Here is a 26,516-nt window from a genome sequence, read left to right on the forward strand (position 1 = left end):
GAAATTAAATATATGAAACGAAAGGTAACTTTTTGATTTTCATAAAATGTGTGTTATTGTTGGAATTTAAATGCCTTAATTACAAAAAAAAAGTGAAAATACACACAGTCTGGATAATGAAATTAAAGAATGATATACATAAAAAATTCCCATGTTCATGTTTAAAAATTAATTTGTTCAACATTTCATCGTGACAATGGATGGTGTTGTCATGCAACATAAAATAAAGTGAAAGAAAATGACGATGCCAAGAATTTTTTTTTGTTCGTTCAACGAAAAAAAAGGTATTCCCTTAACTATTTATTTTATCTTTATATATTTTTTTTGTTGCTAATTTATTAAAGACTTAAAAAAAATTAATTTTCTGTTCACGAATTACTTTTACTATTGGATTCTTTACTCTTCGTAGTGTCATTGTTGGCGGACCCGCTTTCGAAACCAGCTATTAGTGTCTCTATGATAAACTTAATTGTTATTTTATAAATACCATCAACGTTCTCTGTGTATCGATCGCCCAGCGTCTGCTGCACGGCATCCAAAAACGGCTTTTCAATGCGCTGCAACGAGACAAAAATAAATTATTTTAATAAATTTGATGACATTTCACATAAAATAAAATAAAATTAGTTCAAGAGCAAATAAAATAAGTCGGTTCAAATGCTAGACAAACAAAATAAATAACATCGAACACTCTTAAGAGTCCTCGTTCATCTTATGTTGTTTGATTTTTGTATTATTAATGATTAGTTTGTTGTACGTTTGTTGAAAAAAAAAACGTAGAAATCATTTTGGGACCAATTTTTGCATAATTTAATGCCATTTTTTTTTCGAAATACAAACACAAACAACACGGTCCGACCATTCGAAAAAAAAACTCGCAATGTAAACAATTAAATCCCAACACAAACAGAGACGACAAAATTTATTGTTTGTAATAATGCCAACGTAAACTTAATAAATTTTACGAATATTTTAATGTCATCACGTTGAATATTATTTTTATTCAACAAAAATATTGTAAACACACAAAAACTTGCAAAAATAGAAGCCTGACATGATTTCCCAGAAAAAAAAATTTTTTTTTTTAAACATTAAGTATGTGGAAAAATCCAGTGTGAATTGAAACGAAATAAAAAAAAAATAAAATTCTCTAGAAGTAGCTTACAATTTTTATTTAAACCCGACATTTTATTGAAGGAAAATCCAGTGAGAAAAATAAGGAAAAAAAAGTGAAAAACAATAAAACGTAATAAAAATTAAATGCAACTTATACATCGTCATAGTTACATAAAAATAAAAAGGGAACGAGCTGACATAAGCTTTTTCAATATCATACAAACAAACAAAAAAAAAATATGAAGAAAAAAGATAACCAGATTGAGCATGACACCATTATTATTTTTTTTCTTCCAGATGATTATAATCTGAGGAAAAATACATGAGAGAGATAAATCACACACACCACCATGCAAACCTATTTATATCATTTTTTGCGTCTGTGTTTCAACTCACTGACATGACAGACAGACGTGAAACAAAGATTTTCGTTTGTGGTTCTTACACAAAAAAAAAACGGAAGAAAAATATCTAACAATCAAAATAAATCTCATTTTGTCTGTCTTTTTTTTTCGCTCCTTTGAAACATGTTTATGAGCAGCAAAACTCATCACATGATTGATTTAATTTTGATACACTCTTGGTTTCCTTTGTAATTGATTTTCTCTCTTTTCGTCGTGCTCTTCCGTTTTGTCGTCATCGACATGTGTTTTAGTTCGAGTCTCGGGAGAATTTGCGTCGTTTCGTTAAACAAGTCACTGGAAAAATTCGTTTCCATCACATAAATATACATGAGATGATATAATTTAGCCCGAGAAAAAAGACACACAAATGAACATAATTAAATAAACATCAAAGATTTGACGCTAAACCACTGTTTGTCGACAAATAAGAGAAATTTAATTTCGCAAATAAAAATAAATACAGGTGTGCAATACAAAAAAAAATTATTTTAACCCTTGTCAAAAATTTATGTCAAAAAATCAGGGTCTCTCAAGAGTGTTGAACAAAATAAAAAAAAGAGATGAAAATGAAGAAAATCAAAGAAATCTTGATTTTGCACGCACGCACGCCACACCGAATTCTCAAAGGAAACGAAATTCCATCTTTTTTTTTTGACAAAGTTTATGACAGCAGTACCGAACAAACACAACATTAATTTCAATTTCAGCTGCTTTAAAGAAGGAAACCTGACCAGCGTGACAGATTTATGTGGCGAAAATCGTGAAATCAGGAGTGCTTTTACGAAAATATAATCCAGAAGCTGTTTTTTGACAGTGTTGTGTTTTTCGTGATGATAATTGATTTTTTTTTATTTTTGAAAACAGGAAACAGAGCAAGTTTTAATTGCCAGAGGGACGATTGAGAATTCAATCATATCAAAATTGAGTCAATTCAGCAGGGATGAAAATAAATTTTAAGTCAAAAGGCGAAACTTTAATTAACTTTTGACTTGAGCTTCAAAGTAAAATATAATTCAAAGGAAGAAACTTAATTTAAAAATTTTAAAAAATTAAAAAAAAATATTTTTTCCAAAATTTTGTCGAAAAGTCAAAAAATACTATTTAATTATTATTGGCATATAATTGTAGTAGTAAGCTGCGATCGTTTACGAGTGAAGATAATTCATAATTATATTTATTCTTTAATAAAACGTTCAACTAAAAGGTTATGGGCCATAACGTTAACGTTATAATTATCAAAAATGTTTAAACTTCTTCCTAATTATTTTTAAAATTTCTATAAAAGAATCATCGAGTATCTAGTAAAACTTTAAAATTTTGGTATTTTCGACCAATTTTGAAACAAAAATATCAATATTTTTTATTTGTAGAAAAAATTTTCTTCTATTTTTATTTTTATAGATCCTTTATTAATCAAAAATCCTTAATTTTTTAAAATTAATCCTTCTTAAATTTACAAATCAATTTTTTAAAAATTTTGGAAGTCTATGAAATCCTAAAAAATTCGATGATTTTTCTCCGTAAGGCAAAAAATTAATTTCTTCACTCAGTTTTAAATCTAATTAAAAGCTTTAGTTTAAGTCAAAAATTTTCATGCTAGTTTTACATGTAGGCTAATAAGGTTAGAAGCCTTAGGTCCGAGCATTCTGTAGAACAAAATTCTTTAAAATAAGCCCAAAATAGCTAAAAAAGGTCAAATAGCCTTTGGCCCGATATCCAGTTTGAACGAGAAATAACCGTTCAAAAAATTTGAACGCACCCGAGTAACATTTTAAGAATTATTTTTTAATGTAAAAGTCACAAATTCGATAATTGCTTCTCACTTTGAGAGAGACATTAGATATTAAAAGTATTTCTTTTTCTTTCTCTGAAATTAGGTGAGGAATTGTCGAAAATTATTATTAAGAAATTGATTAAAATTAAGTTTTTTTTTAAAATAGGTACATGCAAAAAAGACTGACTATTTTGTGACTTAAAATTAAAATCTAAAATTATACTACAGTAAAAACAGGATCCATTTTGTAATTTGGAAAATTTCAACCATCTTAAAAATCACCTATCGCGTTCACAGTTAATACGCCACTGTTCGCCCCATTCTCAAAAAATGTGAAAATCGTGCGAGTAATTTTCCTCCAGGTTATTTTTTTAATTATTTTCCGTACGCTCTGCTTCACGTTGATTCATTTCCAAAGTCATCATTGGTGATCTGTTTATTATCATCAGTTAACGCCATAAAAAAAGTTTATATTACGTAACCTACTGTCGTCCCCACTGTGCGATACTTTCCTTCTGTATAGCTGTTTTTATGTGTTTGTTTGTTTGTTTTTATTTTATTTTTTACACAAACTTAATACATTTAGCCCATAAGAAGATAACTAGTTTTTTCTCCCTCGGAGTCTCTCTTTCTCTATCCGTTTGTTTATTTATTTCTCTCGCATTGTTCTTCGTTCCTGCTGCTTTTTATATGTTTCGATAAAATTATTTCATTAACAAGAAAGCAGTTTTCAGAGCTGCCGGGAAAAATAACTTGTTTAACAAGTCACTCGGCTGACGTCGCAAAGTCATTAAGTTCACATCGTGCAAGTCAACAACACCCTTCCGTGTGTAGTATACAAATGCACGTCAAAGTTGAAAAATTCTCCCATCTCAAGACAATTTTTGTGCTTACTTGCACTCTTTCTGCCGTGCTTTTGTGAAAAATGAAATGAAACATTTATAAAAGTTGTGACACAAGCAAGATTATTTTTAAAATAGTTTTTCTCCGACACACACACTCACTTGAGTAGGATGCTTATGTGAAGTTTTTTTCGCATGCAGTCTAGCCAAGAATTCGTCTCATTATTCCGTCTTTTATCAAACGTAACAGTAAAATGATATTACTTACTCCTTTCCCGTCTCGCAGCAAAGGACAAAGCGGAGAAAATGTGTGCAAAACTGTGTGACGAGAGAAATAAAACAATTGACCTCATTTTTTATGTGGATGTCATGAAAAAGTGTCATTAGTTCTTTGTATGTTGAAAGTTGGTATGCGACAAGTAATAAAACTGACGACTTCCAAATGAGGCAGTTTCATCATTCTTCTGTGGCGATGCGACGACATCATGCATCAATAGCGCAAATATTAGCAAATTCTTTTGTTTCGTTCGTCATTGTCATCAACATCATCGCAGAATCAGCAACAAAGACACGACTTGATTTCTGAACAAAACAAAAAAAAAAACCTTTTTTTCCATGCCCCCCTCTCCCCTGTTGAAACGATGTCAAAAGGTAAAAGCGATCTAATTATATATAAACGGTGCGCTATTTATTTTATAACATTGTCTAAATCAACAACAATCAAAACAAACAAAAGCCAAAAGCCGTTCTTTCGATGAATCGTCAAACTTTGAGTCAGTCTCCGGCGTGTGATTAACCTATTTTGTATCCTTCTTTTGATAATTTTCCACACGGAGCTCCCCTCCCCCCATTTTCTCTCGTTATTTTTATTATTCAGATATTTTGTGCACATCACCTTTAATGAAAGCATATCAAAAGAAAGGCGCGTTATTTACATAATAATAATTTGAGATAGCTCAAAAAAAATAGATAGATATGCAAAGAAACAAAAATCCCAGACAAAGAGTTTCGTTAAGACGTGAAATCAATTTTTATGTTTTTTTACAAATTTCGTCAATCTGGCTGAAGCTAAGGAAAAAATCTGAGAAAAAATAAGCATCATTACCAGCCATCATCTGTTTCTGTTCTTATGTAGTGTGTCGTAATGTAGACGTGATGAGATATAAAAGTTTTATATCTTGATAAGAAAAAAGAGGAAACAGTCAGAAAGTGTTCGTTAAAGGAATTGAGAAGTTTGTCAGTGTATTTCAAGAGATTTAAATATTTTTCATAAGAATTTCGATTTTTTTTCAAAAATTTCTTAATTATTATGAAAGTTTTTCCAAATTTTAAAAAATATCAATAATTTAGGAAATATATTTTTTAAAATCGTTTTTTTTTCACTTTAGGCTATAATATTTGAAAAATATCGAATACATAAAGGAAATATGAGCATATTTGAAATATTTTATTAGTTAAAAAATACCGTTGGAGAATTGGGAAAAATTTTGACAAAATGAAACCTTTTTCAATAAACCTTCTTCATACTTTTGAATTCTTTTAGCTAAAAAATCTGAATTTTAAATGAATGAATTTTAAAATCAAAAAAAATTTACATCAACAGTTAAATTTTTTTTTTATAATTATAACTTTAAAAAAAATAATAAAAAAAATAGTTTAATTAAAAAAAAATTAATTTTTAAATTAAATTAAATTATTTTCAAATTTTCAACGATAAAAAAAATTAAATAAGTTTTTTTAATTCATTTTAAAATTAATATAATTTAGTTCTTAGTTTAAAAAATAATTTTTTTTGCAAGTTTTTTGTTGAAAATTTATAACTCTTTCTCAAATTTAAATTTTTTTATTAAATTTATTTTAATTTTTTTAAATTAATTAAAAATAAAATTTTTAATGATGACCGAAAGACATAAAAAACCTTCAAAAAGCAGTTTTTTTCGTTAAAAGAACGACAAACGTGACAGACAAATTATATTTGAGGGATGTAGTACATAAAAATTGACTTCTTCTCTCGAACGACGACGATCATAATGTATGATGTGTACCTCATAAATTATTATAATAATACCACACACCATTGTTACCAATACAAAAATGATCAAAAAAGAATTTTACGACATCGAACGTAATAAAATACGGAAACACCGAGTCGACATCTCGAGTGCGGAAAGTAGAAAGAGATGTTTTTAAATGGCATTTTTATTAAATGAACGTGTGTGAGTTGCTAAAATATTTGAAAGAAGATCTCTAGAAAGGATGTTTTTATTTTTTTACTTTTCGTTGAACTATAAGGCTTAAAAGCCTTTTTCATTGTAAAGGAAGTCTTAAAACAAAAAGGTAACACAATTTACATAGTTAATCAAGGTTGAAGCAAACACACATCAGGCTACCGGTGACATACACGCGTGTTTGCTAAAAGACACTTAAGAAAACGACACAAAACTTCCTTTGCAAAAAAAAATACGAAAAAAAATAAAAGAACATTATGTAAAATAAAATGAACTGTTACGGAATTTTAATGTACACGCCATATAACAAAACAACTGCTTTTATCTTTCCTTTTGCCTTCTTTCTGCGAAAAACTTATAATAGACCTGACAAGTGTTTGTCTATAATCAGTGTTTTACATTTATTTTCTCCGTTTCTCTCTCCGCATTTAAACTCATAAACACCTTTTTTGTGTCGCCTTTTTTTTCCCAAATGCCTTCTCGAGTAACTCGGGCAACCATTTTAGCTGCTCATCTCTCCATTCAGTTTGCAGAACGGAGTAGATTGGATAACAGATTACCGTTGGCATGGGACCGTACTTATACATACCTCATCATACATGAGAGCACGCATTGTCTCATTGCCGGTAATCTGAGTCGCAATCACGCTTAAAATGCTTTTTCAATTACAATTAAACAACATTTTAACTGCGAGAGAGTGGATGATAGACATCAATTACAGGAAAATGTACATTTTAAATTAATTTTTATGTCGCATGTGTTAGGATTTCAGAGGTGTTGTATCAGCTCATTTATTTGCCCAAAAATTATTTTTTAATTTAAAATTTTTTTTTATAAAATTTTTAATGAAAATTTGATTTTTTAAATAATTTATTAATTTTATTTATTTTTAAAAAATTAAGAAAATAATTTAAAAAAAAAAAAATTAAATTAATTAAAAATTCAAATTTTCATTCAAAATATTGGAAAATTTTTTCATTTTAAAAATTAAAAAAAAATTTTTATTAACATTAATTTATTTTTTTTTTAAATTAAAATTTTATTTTAATTATTTTTTAAATTATTTTTTTTTTATTTTAAAAAAAAAAATTATTTTATTTTATTTTATTTATTATTTTATTTTTATAAAAAATATTTAATTTTTTAATTTTTAAAAATTCTTAGTTTTAAATTTAAATTTTATTTTATTTTATTTTAGGAATTTAATGTATTGATTTGTTTTTTTAAATGGTGCAAATATAAAATGTAAAAAAGTAACGTCCCTGATTCAAGCAAATGTGAAATGTAAAAAATATCAATTTATCAAAAAATTGATTGAATTATGTTTCAAAAATATGAAAAATAAATTAATGGAGTCGACTGGTCGAAAAATTTAAATTGTAAATGAAATGCAGGTGGTTTTTAATTAAAAATACAACCATCATTAAAATGTTCGTGTTCCATTTTGATGGATATTTAAAGCGAAAAGACGACGTAAAGTAGCAGCCACAAAACACAAACGAAGAAGAAAAAGATAACAAAAAACAAAGGAAGAAAGCTGTAAAAAAAAGCAGCCTGAACAAACAAACTTTTTAATGTTTTTATAACGGGAAAATATGTTTTTTTTTTTGTATTTGTGCTGCATAAAATATTTTTTATAGTTTCGCAGATGTTCTTTGAGTGAGTTATTCCGCCATCGAGTGAATCTGCTTTCGGCAAAAATTTTCTTGTTTAAGCTACACCTTGCTCTGCCACAAAAAATATTCATGCAAATTTAATTTAAAACTATCCGAATGCAAATTACTGTTAATTACAAGACTACCAGCGGAAAAAAGTACGACTTCGGTCAAATTGTTTTCCCAATGAGAACATAAAAATTTAATGGGTCACTTATTATACAAGGACGACCAAGTCATCAATTCGCAGGAAGCACTTAATAATAAAACACGGAGACCATCAAAATAAATAAATTAAAAATAACAAGCGATGCGTAAATGTCGTCCTTGCCAAAGTAAAAAAAAAGTATCCTTGCGACGAAAAATCATTGTCAACACAAAATTTTCTGTGCCGCGTAACAAGCTTTTAATTACTCTACACACCAAGCACCTACCCTACCCAGGAACATTGACACACCTTCTCAAAATACAAATAAAAGTTTGTTGCTACCCGCGCCAAAAAATGGCAAAATTTCTTCAACTCGACTTTCTTTAACTAAAAAGTATTGGAATGATGAAATTTTCGGTACAGCGAATTTCGAGACGAAAATTGAAAAGTACTCGAGTAAGAAGTTCTAGGAGTAAATAATAAATTAGCGCGAGATTTCATGATATACATAAATTATTAAGTTTTCGTAACATTTTGCGTATGCAGAGGAGGCGTATTTATTAAAACTTATCATATTAATTAAGATAAAATTCGCTAATATTTGCATAACTTGTGAAACGTGATATGCGGATGCCGCGACTTATCGACGGCATGAGCATCGTTCTGCGTCGAAAATAAAATAAAATCTTGTAATATAAAAAACGATGAGAAACATAAAAATCTTGAAATGAAGAAATCATAAATCATCGTCACATAAAAAAATATATATGAAGTTGTCCCTTATGGAGAACAACCAACGATTTTACCGCATTTCGATTTCGTTAAAAATTTGAACGTTTTAACCACGTGGTTTTACAAAGTTTTTGATCTAAGATAACTTCCAACTACATGACTTGAAATTTTTTAAACCACGTGACCTCAATTTTTTTCATAATCTCGCGCCTGAATAGGAAGAGAAGAGAAAAGATAAGAGAAAAAAGTAAAACACGTGACTAAAAAATTTTTAAACCACGTAATTTAGAAATTTTCATACGTTGAGTTGAAAATCTTGAAACCACGTGACTTGTAAAATTGTTTTTCAAGAAATTTTCTTTAGTTTTTTTTAAAACAACGTGACATATGAAAAATTCAAGCATGTGAGTTTTAAAAAAATATTAAACCAAATGACTTGAAAAAAATTAAACCACGTGATTTGAAAATTTAATCGACGTGACCTAAGAAATTTCTCAAACATCATGACCTAAGAAACTTTTGACCACGTGATCTATAAAAATAATTCAGATAACATAACCTAAAAAATCTTCAAACCACGTGACTTGAATATTTTAAAATTCACGTGACAAAAGAAATTTTTCAAACGACGTGAAATTTCAAACCACGTGACTTTCAAAAAGTTTCAAACCACGTGATCTAAAATGATTCCAATCCTGAAAAATTTTCAAATTACAAGACATTACAAAATTTTAACCACGTGACCTGATTGAAATGCTCAAAATATCACATTCAAAAAAATCAAACCACGTGACCTGAAATTTTTTTAAACTCCGTAACATGTATAGTTTCAAACCACGTGACCTGACAAATCAAAACCCAGAGTAAACCCGTATTTTTCTTTGAAATGCGGTAAAGAAAAAGAAAATTATGCGTATAAAAAAGGGTTTCACACGCATGAAAAAATGCCACAACTCTAATACACATCTCTCAAAATGGAAGGACACAGACGTGCTTATATTTGTACTTTAATAAATACTGTTCTTCACACTTCCTCTTGTTATATTTCTTCTTCTCCTGGCGTTCGTTGTCATCGCTTTCCTTGAACTCAAACACGCAAAGCACGACTTTTTATAGATGATGAAAAATTATTTTATAATATTTTCTCATTGCCTCGTGGCAATACATTTATGATGTGTTAACTACTTAGATATGAGAAAGAGACTTTTCGCAAGATTTTGCTCCTCTTAACAATTTAATTAAATTACTTGCACACACCTCACATCACTTTCACACATAATTAGACCGCAATTAGACGTAAAATAAATTAAATTTTTAATTAAAATGTTCGAGAACTGCAAACAATCATCATCGAGATTGATAAACAGACTGCACTAGTTGCGATAATTTCAGCTGAAAATGCTTGAAAAGTAATTAACTTTGACGCAACATGATTATTTTGCTTTTTTTGTGTGTGATTTCAACAGATTGGTTTCCGGGAAAGCATTGAATTGTCGACACAAGCAGGTGCGTCAGACAGATTGGCAGGTTTTTTTTCAAAGTCATCCTTTCTTGTCGTGGGAATTCTATCGTGCAGCAGCTGTGCATACAAATTACTTTGCTTCCCCCGCACAAAAATTCGCATTGAAGAAATTTGAAAGGAAAATTTCGGAATAAATACAAGAAAGAGATCAAAGAACTGTAAACCACTCAAGTGCCAAACTCTTTCTTCCTTATCGTTATCGCATGCGTTGTCATCAAAGAAAATTCTTCTTGTTCAACGAAAAAAAAATATAACGAAAACCAAACAAATCACATTTTTTTACGTAAATTCACTGATAACATTTTTCCGTTATTTGTAAATAAATACGAAATTTTTTTTTGACGAGTAAAGTTCCGTAACGACAACGAGGCAACATAATAATGTTCTTTTAAACTGTCATTACAACATTCCAATATATTTGAGCGCTTGATTGATGCGGTTTAATATACCATCATTTGTAAAAAGAACCTGTCTGCCGTTGTTATCCTCGTTCGCGTCGTCGTTCGTTTGTTGTTTGTTTGTTGTTGTTGTTGTTGTAGATAGAGGTTGAATGAAATGAAAATCGATATTTACATGTCAGTAGCGCTCTCATTCATTTTTCAAACATAAACATGTACATAAAAAAACTATATTCTCATCACAGAGCAGAGACAGCAACACACACATGGCATGGCGCGGGCTTTTGGTGTCTATGAGTGGGCACAAAAAAAAATAAATATAAGACAAGCAGCATCAAGGCATAGACATTTATGGAGAAAACAACAGGGTAAAAAACCATAAAAACCACGTTGGCTGTATGAAAATTATTGTCTGTTACAAAAGTTTTCCTGCTTCATCGTTATTTTTTTTTATTTATTCTTTTTCTCTCTCTTTACGCTTTATGTGTGCGTAGTATTTGACGTCTTGTAGCAGTTATCGTTGTTGTTATTGTCTCGTACTCTTGATGCTATTTATACAACGTTTGAGCACAATAAAAAGTAGGCACGGGAAAAAACCTTAATAACAAATACAGAAAAAGATTGAGAGAGAAAACACAAATCAGGGATGAAGCAGAGTCGATGAGCCTTAACATCAACGTTACTTCATCCCTGATTTTTATTTTTTCTCTCTCAATGTTGATAGAAAATTGTTCTAAAGAAATTTTTCTAAATTATATTATTAAAACTCCAAAATCATTATTTTTTATTTGTCTTTAAGGCTTTAAGCGAAAAATAATAAATAAACGATAAATTTAAATTTTAAATCAAAAAATGGGTGATTTTTTTTCAAGCTAAAATAATATAAATTTTAATAAAACCCTCATTTTATAGAAAAATTGTAGAAACTGAAACTATTTCATTGAAAAAAAAATTTTTTTGTTTTTATTTTTTTACAGCATTTCGAAGAAAAAATGCGGTAATAAACTCGTTTTATTTAATTTTTTAATGTTTTTAAATTTTTTGAGCGAAAATTTTCTTAAAAATTTAAAAAAATCTGATACCTGTCATAATTTAATTTAATGTCAAAGTAAAAAAAAAATTTTTTTGAAAAATCTTAAGTTAAGCTTAAGCGAAAATCATTTAATTTAACTTTCGATAAAAGTCAGTTAATCGACTAAATTTACTTTTTTTAAAAAAATTTTAGAAACTTCTCGAAAATTGACTTTTAACTAATTTCTAAAACTTAAGCTTAAGTCAAAATATATTTTTTACTGCATTTCGAAGAAAAAATGCGGTAATAAAATCGAATTGTTTAAACTCTTTAAATGTTTTAAAATTTTGAAGCGAGATTTTTTTTGAAAATTATAAAAAAAATCTAACTTTCATAATTTTATTTATTGTCAAAGTCCCTGAATAATTAAGTAAATTTTTTTTTTTACATAAAAATTAAAACTTAAGTTAAGCTTAAGAAAAAAAAATTAATTTAACTTAAATTATTAACTTAATTCGAAAAAGTTCAAAAAAGTAGATTTTTTTTTCGAAATCTGGTTCAAAAGCCAAAATCTAATTGGCAAATTTCTTAAACTTTAGCTTAAGTCAAAATTTTATTTTACATTAAGTGTAAGTTTAAGTTTAAGTCGTAAAGTCTTTTAAGATTAATTTCAAGCCATAAGTTTTTTCATCCCTGTTTACATCTCTGCCAAAACGTAATAACAATGATACGAATGCAAATATATATAGCGTAAGTACTTGAATTTCAAACAATTTCACGGAAATGAGTATTTTCTCTAAGTCGGTTTCTTCATTTCTTTTTTTCTCCTCCTTCATCTTCTTCTCCCATTCTTTTTTTCTGCCTTATCTCATTTGTTCGCTTTATTTGTTTTTAATTGAAAAACAGTCTTACATCGTCTCGTATAATTGCTATTTATTCATTATAAAGACAAAAGCCTTTAACTCTCGCCTCGCACAAACCGCACAAAACACTCGCAAGCTCCTCTCAGCTCTTAATTGGAAAATTTTTAAATTAACTTTATATTTATCATGTGTAATTGAAATGTTGTTTTGCCACTCTCGTATCTGCACTTGACTGAGGCAAAAAACGGATTTGTTTACGAGGATTGCAAAAAAACACACAAAATTTCGCACGTTCTCGTATTTCTAGAGACGGAATGTGACATCGATAAACTAATTAACCGACCGCAGGATATTTGAAAATGATCCGTCAACAGAAAATGGATAGTCAGGAAATATTCGCGAAACATTTTATGTATGGGCGTCTGTGTCGCACCGTGGTTTCCTGCTAAAAAGTTATTCATGTTCGTGCTAAAATTCGCTTCATAATAATAAAAAGGGTGCAAAAGTGAATTGGACTCCATGGAATCGAATTAAAATTTCATGAATCCACTTTGCTTTAATGGGCAAACTTTGAATAACCCGAAAAAAAAACAGAGAGGTGAGTAAACATTGAATGGAAATTCACAAATTTCTGTGATAAACAACACTTGAGATGACAAAAATAACAACAACAACAACAACAAAAGGAGCAACACCTCAATTAACTTTTGTTTACTCAAACTTGTATTTTATTGTTCGGAATTGATTCAAAATATTGATTTAGACAGAGATTTTGTGAATGGTGAAAATTTGTTGTCAATGCTGGTTACTTGGTCGGTTGGAAAATGAGGGGACACAAACATCATGTCAAACACATTGTTAACCAGTAAATTTGTGTAAGCACTCTCTCCTTTCAACTTTTCTCCTTTTCACACAATTTTCGACCAATATTGAACCGAAAAATTTGACCAAAAACCAAACGACATGAAAAATGTTTGAAATATTTTTTTATTGTAAGAACTCTCTCTCTATTTTTCTCTTATTTTTTTCTTGGCATTTATTTTTCGTATAAATTCATTATTTTTTTCATGCAAATGGAGATGCCGCCATACATCACAATATGAAAGAATCTCCGATGGAAAAGAATTTTTTCCTAGAATGAGAACGAGCAAAACATAATTTCAAGGGACGTATTTAACGAACACAAAAAATATGTTTTATTTTTCATAAATTTCTCCATCGTTCCTCCTTTTTTTTATTTTTGCGAAAATCCCCTTAAAAACAGAAACACTTTAAACATCATCGTGCCAGTGTCTACGAGTTCAGCTGGCTCGGCAAACAAAGTAAACACAAGAATATGATTATTTTTGCATAGTCATTCCATGCCGGAGGCACTGTTTCCTTTGATGCTTTTTGTTTATACATGGTCACATATTTGTGGCAAAAAAAAAGAACCAAAATGTTAAGCTTAACAATCAACGAACCAACTGAAGTGGTTTTTTCCTTGTCCATGAAAACATTTCCTCATATTTTTCTTACGAACACTCAACTTGCTCGCACACAAAGGAGAGAAATTAAGAGGAAATGCGGCGATACGTGTAAGAAATACTCACGCGAAATATGGGAAGTCGATTATCATGTGTTTCCATGGATAACAGACAGATTATCGCCCACGCAATCATTTCACTCTTTTGTGTGTGTGTTTGTGTTCAATAAGTTGCTTATGACGTCATTAATGAACAAAGCTTTGTGCGTGCGAGCATGACACTCTATTAAATCTTCATTACTTTTTCGTTGTAATCGTGTAACGATGATGAATGGAAGCCTTTAATAATGCAGCGACAAAGACAGAGACGGATTTGAAGAAGACATGAAGAATTTACGAGCATTTATTCCGATTGTACAAAAGAAAACTTCCGGTTAAAGCTTGGTAGACAGAAAAACACATTTATGACGTTTTGTGTGGAGAAAAATGACGACAAAAAGTCATTTTACAAATAAAGCTTTTGAAGGGTAAGCAATAAATAGGTACGTGTTGGTTTCATAAAAGCAACCATCAAAAAACGGGGCTCAAAAATTTTTTGAATTTTTCTCAAACTTAAGATTTAAGTCATATTAAGCCTTAACTTAAAACATCAAGCTTTTTATTTTTGAACAAACATTAAGTTCTTAAGTCAAGTTCAAAAGATTCAAAAGATTGTAACTTTGAATGTGAACTTAAATTGACTTAAGAACTTGAGGTTTTTACGAATGCATGGTCTACTAAGTTAAGGTTAAACTTGACTTAAGCTTATGTTTTAAAAACGGGCTAAAAGTCGGTATCTCATATATTGTTACTTATTGTGTAGGTTCATCATATTGTGTGATGTTGATTCTTTGTGTCTCAGTGAGATTGAAATCTGTCTTTCACAAATTCGCGCGCAGCTTTTTTGAAATTTACATAGTTTACATAGTCATATCGTCGATATAATTCCCTACCTTGTAAAATAAACAATTCTGTGTGAATGCTGATCTCAACCTTAGTTCGTTTCCGTTTCTCAGTTAATATAGTTGAACGTCTTTCACATATTTTTTTCTTATATTTATTCCCTAAAAATTGTTTAAAATATTTACTAAAAATTAAATTATTAAAGTTAAGTTAAAAATCTAACTGTTTCCTTTTCAATGAAGGCCACTTTTCATTGAAGATCAGGATCGAAATTGATAAAAATAGATGACTTTGAGTTTCAAGTCTAAAGTAACAAATGACAAAATGGCAAATTGTCTAAAATGACAAATTAGAGCCTTCTGACAAATTTTTATCCATTTGGAGCAAGATTTGACAAAAATGGCTTTGACACAGTTTTTGATTTAGTTTTGTTCTTGATTTAGTTTTCAAAACAAAACTATGTCAAAGAAAAAATTTTTTGGCAGTTTTGAGTTGTAAAATAATTAAAAATGATAAATTAGAACCCTCTGACAAATTTTTATCCATTTGGAGCAAGATTTGACAAAAATTGCTTTGACACAGTTTTTGATTTAGTTTTGCTCTTGATTTAGTTTTCAAAACAAAACTATGTCAAAGAAAAAATTTTTTTCAGTTTCAATTTTTTTGCAGTTTTGAGTTGTAAAATGATTAAAAATGACAAATTTAAAATAATAAATTAGAGCTTAAACCTCAAATTCAACTACTTTTGACTTAACTCAATTTTAAACCCTGATCATCAATGAAAAGTGAACAAAGAACTTGTACGAAAAGGAAACAGTTTGAAATCCTGTTACACAGCTGGAAGCCAATAAACTTTACACTCACACGCCTGAAATATTGTCCCTCATTTGTTATGATGACATACTCGGCATCCATTCACTTCAAAAAAAAAAGTAACGTAAGTAAACCTTTGAAATTACTTTTTTGATGTCCTTTGTCATTGACAGGCTTCCTTTTCACTCTAAATTCTTTCATTTATTTTTTCCTCTAGTTTTCGCGAAACACTTTATCGCATATCCCTTTCAATCCATCTTATTAGAACGACTCCGCCAACTAAAACCAAAAACTAACTAATTCAATTTCCTGGATTGATTTTCATTAAACCAACGTGATGATGGTGAAATATGTCGAGAAAGTAAAATTACGACGCAAAAATCGATAAAATCAAACATGTTTCCCCACAAAATATATTTTCCAATATATTTTCGTATTATGAGAAACGAAAGTTTTTATGACCTATATTCATAAAAACTATTTTTAGGGTTTCGTAACTGCTGGTGAAAATATTTGCTTTGCCGCAAAAAGAAAATTTTCGTTTTTTTTTCATGTAGTGCTTTCGAAACCAAGTAAGTCAAGTATAGTAATTAATTATAGATAAATCATAAAGAATAAAAAAAAATCAATAGTCCTTTAAATGATTAACTGCGAAATTTTTGCCCGTCATGATAGCCTGGACAATTCACGCAATATGGAAATAAGTGAGAGAATGAAGTAAAATCGAATAATCGATTTATTATTACATTGTCTATATTTATGATTGTAATTAAAGGAGACAATGTTCGTGCTCGCGAGCAACATCATTCGTAATGATAAAAAATTACAAAAATATTGACTTTGATTGTACGTGCTCGTAGCCCCCCAAAAACAGAATTTATTTACAATGTTAGTTAGCTATTAATAAAATAACGTGACAATGCTTGACAAGCCCTGTTATTTTGGGGGAAATTATTTATTTATATTGATTGTGCCAGGTGGTAATGCACGAAATGCTCAAATCAATAACTAGGCGTCTCCACTCGATGATGCTTTTTCGAATTATTCAAGGATGGCGGTTGACGTTTGATTTTGTTTACGCCTTTTAGCTTTATTTATAGAGCTTAATTGCCTCCAAAAAAGGTTAAAAACAACGTAGCTCGTCCAAAAATAGAAACAATATTTAGACATTAATCAAAATAGAAGTCATAATACTGATAATCAATCACCTGTTGCGTCGCAACTCAATGTTTATCCACGTCGCTGTCTTCATTGTCAGACTACGTGCATTTACGAGAAAAACTTTCTACATTTAAAAGGAACAGAATTTGAGCAGATTACATTTTATTATTATAAAAGACAGACAAACCCATATGACCGTGATGCGAAGTAATAAATACATCATCATCGTTGTCTCGCTCTTTGTCTTTTTCCAGTTTCGCAGTTCTCTACATCATTATAACTGGCGACGACAAAGACAATTTTTCTGTTCGTGACATATCCCCCCATACATGATGTCATGCAGTAAAACCCAAAAAGCCACAAACTAGATTCAATGTAATGGAAATTGGGTATTAGCTGGATTTGTGTGTGTTTTTGTGAGAAAGACGTCTGGTAAAACCATTTTTTGAAATAAACGATCTTATCTGAATCCATGTTACCTCCTATTATTATATTAAATAATTCGGAATGCTCGAATGTGAAATCAACTAGAAATGGTTTTTACTGCGAACTTTCTGTTGAGTGTTTTTTCCGAGAAATACATTCATCAAAATCGATTTTTATTAATTAGAAATAACTTTTTTTGTGACACTTTACTGTCGACATTGCGGCGACAGACTTCTTTCGAAAATTTCTTGAGGGAATTTTTGTATTTTGTTTCATGAAAATTATTTTTTTTTTATTTTGTAATAAAAAAACGGAAAACGCAAAGCATTTAAAGTTTTAGATTGTCATTTAACTGACAAATTTAGTTTTCCATGAATTTCAAAAATAATTTGTTTCACGTTAAAAAAAGGAAATTTAAATGTATTTTTCGATAACCATCAAATTCAGAGGAAAACATTAAATTTACCTACAACTTTAAATAGAAAATAAATTTTTCTAATAAAATTAAGATATATGTTAAAAATTTTTCCATAAAATTAGAGATAAAAGCAAAAACAAAAAAGGACTATGTTTATTTCATTGCTGCGTAATATGTTTATCAAACAACAAAAATTAGGATAAAGATTCAGGTCAAAGTCCCAAATCATTTAATTAAAAAATTTTATTAAGTCAACATACTCTACATGCTACGACTCCTCTCTCTCTCGTTATCGTCGAGTACATGACGTTGACTTTGTTTGTAATTGTTTTCTTTTTTCCCTCTCCCAGTGTTCTTTTGCTCTGTCTCTTAATTAAATTTTTCTTTTATGTTTTCTTTTTTTTCAGCTGAAGCAACAAAAAAAAAGCTCATAAAATAAAGGTAAAAATATTCGAGCATGAATTTAATGAAAATTACTCGAGGAAGCTTTCATTCATGTAAGAAAAAAAAATTGGCAAAAACACGCAAAAAAATAAAAAGCAATATAATCGGATTAGTTGCCCACCCGTCCGAAATTTGTGTCAATTGTAAATTAGTACACCTTTCGGATATGATGTAAGTAAAAGGAACCAAATTTACATCGCACACACACACAAGCAAAAAAGATAGAAAATTAGGAGCCCGGAACGGGGCGTAAAAGTAAGCGGATTACTCTAAATGTTTAATTTACTTTTTTTATCAAGCATTTTACATTAATCTGGGTTACCGACACACACAGTTTGGTTCAACGTGCATGCAATATTTCTGCTCGAGGCTATTTAGTGATATTACATCGTACGAAGTGCATTTTCATTGCAAACTATAATTTTTTGTGCCAGTAGGAAGAGATAATTTAATACAAAACACAGGATTTTATCACAACTTTTACATTACGAAGGATTACTCGAGCTTTGAAAAAATAAAATTTTATTTATTGCAAAAGTTGTTTAGCCGGTTTCAATAATATTATTAAGAGGAAGGCAATTTGTTTGCCCTTCTAAATAATTCGTGGCTTGACGAGAAATTTTAACGTCGAAAAGGGTCTGCCTAAAATTGAAATTCGAAATTTATACCAGTTTTGTAACGAAATAACTTAAACTCTACTTCGCGAATTTTTTTAAAAATTTTTGTAGTGAGTCAGGTTAAGCTAAGAGAAGGTTTTGGATCAAAACCTTCAGAAAAATAGAAAAATTCAAGCTAACATCTTTAAATGGCTCCTGTAATCGAAAACGCAAAATTGGAAAAATGAAAAAAGATTTCTAAGTGACTTAAATTTTTTTTAATCAATTTTTTTCGCTAACATCTTTAAAGCAAAATTTAGAAAAATCCAAAACCTCATCAAACCTTCATTTTGTTCAATCGGTTTGAGACCTCATAATAAGAGGATTTTGACTTAAATTTTTTTTAATCAATTTTTTTCGCTAACATCTTTAAATGGCTCCTGTACATCGAAAACGCAAAATTTTGAAAAAGTCCAAAACAAAAGTTGTTTCTAACATCAAAACCTTCATTTTGAGACGGAGAACCGTGATCTAGCTCAATTTTGAAAAATCGGTATGTGAGCCCTCATAATAAGAGGATTTTGACTTAAATTTTTTTTAATCAATTTTTTTCGCTAACATCATCCAAAACAAAAGTTGTTTCTAACATCAAAACAACATATTTCGGAGAACCGTGATCTGCATTTTGAAAAATCGGTATGTGAGCCCTCATTAAGAGGGTAAATTTTTGCTTTTAAACACAAATCAACGGGTAAAACAAAATTAACGGGTAACGCCATTTATGTTTAACTGAAAAACAAACATATTCACAAACAAACATGCAAAATCATGTTAAAATTTTCACCCAAAATCCATCTAGTTCATTCCACGATATAATTTATCATCATCCTCATTTGCAGCATCAATAAGTTTTTGAACGGAATCCCGGTTCAATATTACATCAGATCCGATATCGAATAATATTGATGTTTAACATAGGTCGTAAACGGCTTTCGCCCCCCTATAATTTCATAATGTTGTTGCTGTAGGTATGTGTAATTGTTTTTTGTTGCTTTTGCTAAACAATCTCCTTCATTAAAAACATTAAACTTTTGCTTACGCCCGAAATATGTACATAAACGTAACGGATATTGTACAAGATGGCTTCTGGCAATTATTTTCACAGAAAAAAAAAGAACGGCAATCTATATCGAGATCAGAGACTATTCAATTTTTGCGTCTAGCTAGAACGAGAGATACTATGAGCCTGCAGATACAAAACGAAGGGAGAAAACAACAAAAGATGGAAAAAGTTGATAAACGCCTAATTTCAGATAAGCGTAATTTTCGTATTAAATTTAATGAATTGCTGAAAACATTACGCTTTGATTGATGGTTCGTTCGACCTTTAAACAGAAACCATTACCTGAGCAACGCGACGCAATTATAAGGAATCAAAAAAAGGAAAAATCATTAATTATCAGAAAATCAGCCAAGACAACAAATATTATTATCCCGAAATTTAATTTAACGCTCATTGGTAATAATAATGCCTAATTTGATTTATCTTTGTTTACACAGAAAATATACGACGACGACGACAACTTCCAACAAAACTAAGAGGAGGAAAATTTCTGCTTTTGTCACTTTTATACACTGTGAAAAATCTACGTCTCTCGATAAAAGACGAGGCGTGGAAAATCATATTTTTGGCTTTTCTGAAGTAAAATTTTACATATATGTATGATGAAAAATCATCTTCTTGAGAAAACAAACAATCTTATTCGAAAAATTTTCAACTTTTTCAAAATTTTAAGATTTTTTTAGGTTGAAAATTTTATCAATAAGATTGTTTGTTGTCTCAAGTAGATAATTTATTACCATAAAACATACCGCAAATCTACCTTCAGAAAAGCCAAAAATGTAATTTTCCACGTCTCACGTCGCATAACGTAGATTTTCACTGTGTACGTTTCAACTAATGCCATTGTCATGCCACTCTACTCGATAGACGTTTATTTTGTATTAATCAGTATTAATGACAGCGCATGCAGAGTATCAATTCTGATGAGTCAAGATGGTGATTAAGAGTGAAAATAATTATAAATCAATCTAGAAATGTCGGTGACTACCGTTCGATAAAATCAACTTTAGAAATAGGTCAATAGGTAAGCAACGGATATTGTCAGTGTTTGATATCAAAGGAACAAAGTTTTATTCATGAAAAAACATTCAATCGATGAACATGGATCAATTTTCTTTTAAGATGCTTTTGAGTGTAATATTCGTTCTTAAAGTTACAAATGGAGAAATTAAAACTTACGACTGCACATATATAAAGAAAATGAATGTGTTTTGAAAGACATTCGAATTCCAGCCAGTGAAAAATAATTTAAAATTATCAGAAACTATGAAAAACAAGGAATTATAGAAATTTGAAGTTAAATCATCATCTATAGAGGTGTTGACAAGTAATGTTTATAAAACATTTTCAGACTTGGACTTTTTCAAAGCATAATCCAATCAATAACTATATATTTTTTAGAAGAATGTCAGCATCAAGAAAAAATGTTGATATATTTAGGCAGTCAAAATGTATTTTTTGATCTGGAAAAAAAACCGGATTTAAAGAAAAGAAGTGTGGAAAAAGTTTCAAAGATTAAAAAGCAAAAGACGATCAACTCTTCATTTCTTAAAGAATTGTGACTTTCTTGATTTTTTCATACTTTTATTGGTAGTAAACGTTATTTATTGGAAAGTATTGAAAACAAAAGAAGCAAAACCAAAAAACTTGAAACAACTCGAGGATAAACCCAATTACTCTCGATACAATGATTCTTATAATCATCTAAATTTCAAATAAAATCATAAGAATTTCATCTTGAAATCTTCAGATCAACAAGAAATATCGAATCCTGAAAATCCCGTAATGACAAGAAAATGATTAAAGAATTTGCTTTATTTTAATGTGTTTTGCACATATAACATAAAAATATTTTGCGGACTGTCAGAAACCATGAATACAAGGAATTTGTTCAAAAGCAACATAACGATGATATTTTATACAAAAAAATATGCATTTTTTTCCCAAATTTGAGTGTAAATGTGTTGTAAAATTAATGTCCAGTAAAAATATGTTAAGAAACAGAGGACAATTTAAAGTTCCAAGAAGTGCAACTTTATACGATCTCTTTTGGCATAAAATTGAATTATTTTCAAAAATCACATAATATGTGATATTGAAAGACAAAGTTAATCATGTATGTGATAAACGAAATAAGAATATGAAAAAGTGATATTAAACGAACTAGCCAAAAAACCGTCGCAATATCATCGTAAATGATGGAAAGAAATACAAAAACAACAACACAATTTAAAAACAAAGCAAAAATAGGACACCAAATCCCGAACCAATTACTTTCGACAAAACATCTTTCACGAGGAGTTGAATTATTTTAATGAGTTACACTTAAAATTTTAATTACACTTGAAATCTCAACTAAAAAAAATCTTAACAAACGACTACTGAACTGTGGATTGTCCTCTGGTCTTTTATTTTATAGACATCTTTACCCTTTAATTTGAATCAATTAAGAGTCAAATATACTTTTTATGAAATTTCTTTAGAATTTTTATACAACAATTTTGTTAGGTTTTTTAAAAAAATAATATTTGAACATTTTTGAAGTTTCTTCTAACCTTATCTCGTATTCTATGATTTTAATAAAGATACTTTTACAAATTTTATAAAATTTTAATGACATGTGTATCGTACATCAATGCACAGTCAAAGAGCCCAAGGGATAAAACTGTCAGCAATTAAAAATACAAAGTTAGACAAAAAAGGTACATATTTTGAAACCTAAGCTCCATAATGTATCATTTTCTCTTTAATTTTGTCATTTATTTGACATAAAAGATGATTTTCTGCACACTTAGTTTGTTTAACTACTGCGAATTAATTGAATATTAATTCCACATCACAGATAATAATTTTGAAACATGACGCGTATCATTATTAAGCATAAAAGCACACAAGAAAGAGTCCCTCTTTCAGCGATAAAGTTTGCCTTATTTGCGTTATCACTCGTGCTCTGATGAGATAGATTTCCATTATGTTATTATATAACTAAATTGTGTTTATGTAATATGTTTATAAATGAATTAATATATCAATCAAACAATTAGCACGTCGGGCGCATGTTGGTAATCCGATGAGATTTTGGGCGCTTCGTTACATGATTCATGAGAACGTTTATCCATAAATTATATCTTGCTTTAGACATGGATGTGTTAAGTGCATGCAATTGGGACGAGGCCGCCGCATGAATTATCTTTTCAGCAAACATAATAAAAAAGGATATTGCACGAAATTTTCCTTTGCGTCGTCATATAAATAAAACATGTGTGTTGTTATTTTGTATTCCATGCAGGAACAAAATTTTCCATTTGTTCATGTAACGGCTTACAACTTACTCAACTAAGTGCGAGACAGCAACGAGTAAGAAGACGCAAAGAAAAAAAAATCTTAAAGCGTGTCTTTGATTTATTAATCCTAATAATGGCTTTTATTGCACCCTTTTCCAACACTTTCAAAGTAACAATGACAGATTAGCTTCGAATAACTTGAGCAACTGTAACATTGGGAAGATGTTTGTTCCCGCGCTCAAGTTGATGATAATGATGATGAAGATGAATGATGGACCTTTTTCGTGTATGTGGGGACCTTTAGTCGACCTTTGGTAAAGGATTTGCGTCATGTGTGTGTGTGTGAAAAAGTGTGTGGTTTTGCATCTTTTTCACCTTTATTCGGAAATACGGAAAAAAAGAAACACTGACATGACAGAAATTCCTATTCCGATTTATCTTAATGATTCATTTCCATATAAATGGCGGTTAATTCGACGATTTTTCATGAAATAGTCAAGTATTAATTGCAGGACATTATCCATTTTCCTACTCGATTTAAACGGCGCTCAATAAAAAAAGTATGTAGAAGAAGAAAAATACCCGAGAATCATACCACCATCGCAGATAATTACACTACCGTCGCCGCAAATTATAAGAAATCACAACGCACGAGGCACCAACGAAAAAAAAATGTAGTCGGAAACAGCGTTGTATCTAATTCCTTTATAATTGTCGTTGTATGTGATTCGCCTGGCAGAAATTGCGTGTTAATTAAAGCCATCAGAATCATGCCTACTTTGAATATTAAATGTTGTGGTTATGTAATGCTCAAATGTCTTCTTTCTCGCTTTTTTTACTGCTCTACTGGACATCGTTAGAGCGCGGTATAAAGTGGTGCTAAAACAAAATGACTTATTTTGTGTGAGAACATTTTTCGCATGGCACTAAATGAAAATGCTTTTAGCGTGCTTTTGATCTAGTAGCTGATTATTATTATGACAACCAGCCAACCGACGACGACAACGACAACGACGAAGGATGACGAGAAAGCGAATGATGTAATAAAATAATAATAATAATGAAAAAAATGAAGGTAAAAAAGGAAGTTCAAAGACTTCTAATCACGATTCGCGATCCATTAATAATGAGGCAAAAATAAAAGTGTACTTACCCAAAAATATTCTCCTTTAAATCCGGGTATTTTGGTGTGTGATGCACCAATTTGATGGACAAAATTTAAAAACGCATCTACGTCATCTAAACTACGGATACCCTCGTCTAGCGATTCCATGACTTTGGTCGCGTGTTCCGCGAGCTCTTCGGAAGTGGCTTGTTGTTCGCGCGTCTTGAGCTCTTGGAATTTGTCGAAGAGGGATAGGAGTTCGGCGTTTTCTTCGAAGAGTCTGAAAAAGTTTTTTAGGTTAGATTTAGTCAATTCTTTCATTTTTTCATCTTTTTTTTATTTTTCGAAGTTTTTTACTTCAAAATAATTAATTTATTTTATTTTATTTTGAATAAAAATATAAAAAAAAATCACATAAGTAGGTACAAAGTTAGAAAATGGAACCAAAAAAAATTAAATTAATGAGATTTTTTGATATTAAATCTTTAATTAAATATTTGAATTTTCTATTTAAATAAATTTTAAATAATATTTGAATTTAAAATATTTTGAATCAAAATAATATTTAAATTTTCGACTTTTTTCGAATTTCGGGGAAAAATATAATTTTTATTAAAAATTTTGCAATTTTATTTTTTTAATATAATTTATATTTTAATTAAAAATTTAAGTTTTTAAAATTAAAATTTTTATTTTATTTTTTTTTTATTTTTATGACTTTTAATTTAATTTAAATTTAATGAATTAATTAATTAATTAAATTAATTTTATTTTTTAAATGAGACAAAATTTGCTTATTTTTAAAAATGTAATTTAAAAAAATTTTTAAAAATTAAGCTGGTCATGATTTTTGACTCAAAAGCTATTTTGGCCCTGAAAATATAAACAATTATTTTGATAAAAAAAATGGCTTAAAAAACCTTTTATTTATCTTAAACGTTAACGAAACTATGTGAAATAAGGAATTTTGAATCACTCTACTTTTAATATAAATTTTTATAGTTTACATTTTTTTTTTGAAAAATTTTAAATTTTTTAAACAAATTCGAAGAAAAATATGAAATGAATGATTTTTTTAATTTTTAGAAAAAACAAAAACTTACTTGACGAACATGTTGACACCGGTCTGCTCCATCGCACGACTTATGCCCTTCCACGAAGCAATCATCGAATACTTTTGCTTTGGATTAAGTGGCAATCGGGGATCAGATTTTGGCACTACTTGTGTATTTGGATTATCGCAATCAAAATTACGATTTTTATCTGATCCCTTTGGACCACTACTGGCTAATTTACTCAATTCACAACCCATTTTCACTACTTTTGTTTGTGTACGTTTTAACTATGTGCGCTGAAAGATTTAATTAACTTTATTCGTGTTGTTTCGAGCAATTTATCAAACTACTACACCGCACACCGAGTATTAAAATATTCTTATTCTTGTTTTCTTTTTCACGTTTTTTTTTATGTGGGCCGCACGCGCGCACTTTTCTTCTTCTGATGTAATCTAAAGTAGAATATCTTATTATTTAATAGTGAGAAACGGTAACAACTGATGAAAAACGCAAATATTCCATTAGTTTGATGTATTTTATTTTTATTGATTAAAACACAGTGGAGGAGAAGTAGCTGAATTTATATGACAGTTGGTCGCGTTTTGCTTACACTACACAATTTACTTGGGAGAGTGATTACTTAATGCACTGTTATAAATATTTCTTTGCTCTCTTTTTCTATATTTTCTTCTTCTGCTTCTTTTTTTTAATATAGATAATGGTTCATATTTCACTCCTTTTGCCTGTCCTCTTATCCGTTTTTCGTATCAAATTGTTTATAAAATATGTTTTTTGCACTTTTCCATTCTGTAACTAGATTAAGTAGGTACGTTATTGCAAAAAGAACAAACACTTTGATGCAAATTCACAACTTTTTCTTTTGTATTCGGAACTCGTTGCTATGCAGCAAAGCAGAAAAAGGAGCAAGCTCATCGATGTTACCCCGTAACGGCAATCAATTGCGGAGACGAGAAGAAAGAAAACTCTTCG

At 29.6% G+C, this 26,516-nt stretch overlaps 1 protein-coding gene across 1 annotated transcript; it reads right to left on the reverse strand.

The window, feature by feature from the left end:
- Positions 1-368: 368 nt before the first annotated feature.
- Positions 369-26,276, reverse strand: LOC134837322 (neuroglobin-like). Its single transcript, XM_063852693.1, has 3 exons — positions 25,575-26,276; positions 24,520-24,751; positions 369-557 (listed from the first exon to the last, which is right to left on the reverse strand). The coding sequence occupies exons 1-3, from the start codon at positions 25,781-25,783 to the stop codon at positions 369-371; spliced, it is 630 nt and encodes a 209-aa protein (XP_063708763.1). The 5' UTR covers positions 25,784-26,276.
- Between the last annotated feature and the right edge of the window lie 240 nt (positions 26,277-26,516).

Source organism: Culicoides brevitarsis, chromosome 1 (assembly GCF_036172545.1).
Source record: "Culicoides brevitarsis isolate CSIRO-B50_1 chromosome 1, AGI_CSIRO_Cbre_v1, whole genome shotgun sequence".
In the NCBI taxonomy this organism is placed as follows: domain Eukaryota; kingdom Metazoa; phylum Arthropoda; class Insecta; order Diptera; family Ceratopogonidae; genus Culicoides; species Culicoides brevitarsis.

What these genes read in the sequence shown, in the direction of transcription:
- LOC134837322 (XM_063852693.1), bottom strand. Translation starts at nt 25,783, where the DNA reads ATGGGTTGTGAATTGAGTAAATTAGCCAGTAGTGGTCCAAAGGGATCA. An exon ending in GGTGTCAACATGTTCGTCAA is followed by an intron (nt 24,752 to 25,574) that starts GTAAGTTTTTGT and finishes AAACTTTTTCAG; the next exon opens with ACTCTTCGAAGAAAACGCCG. An exon ending in TTAAAGGAGAATATTTTTGG is followed by an intron (nt 558 to 24,519) that starts GTAAGTACACTT and finishes GTCTCGTTGCAG; the next exon opens with CGCATTGAAAAGCCGTTTTT.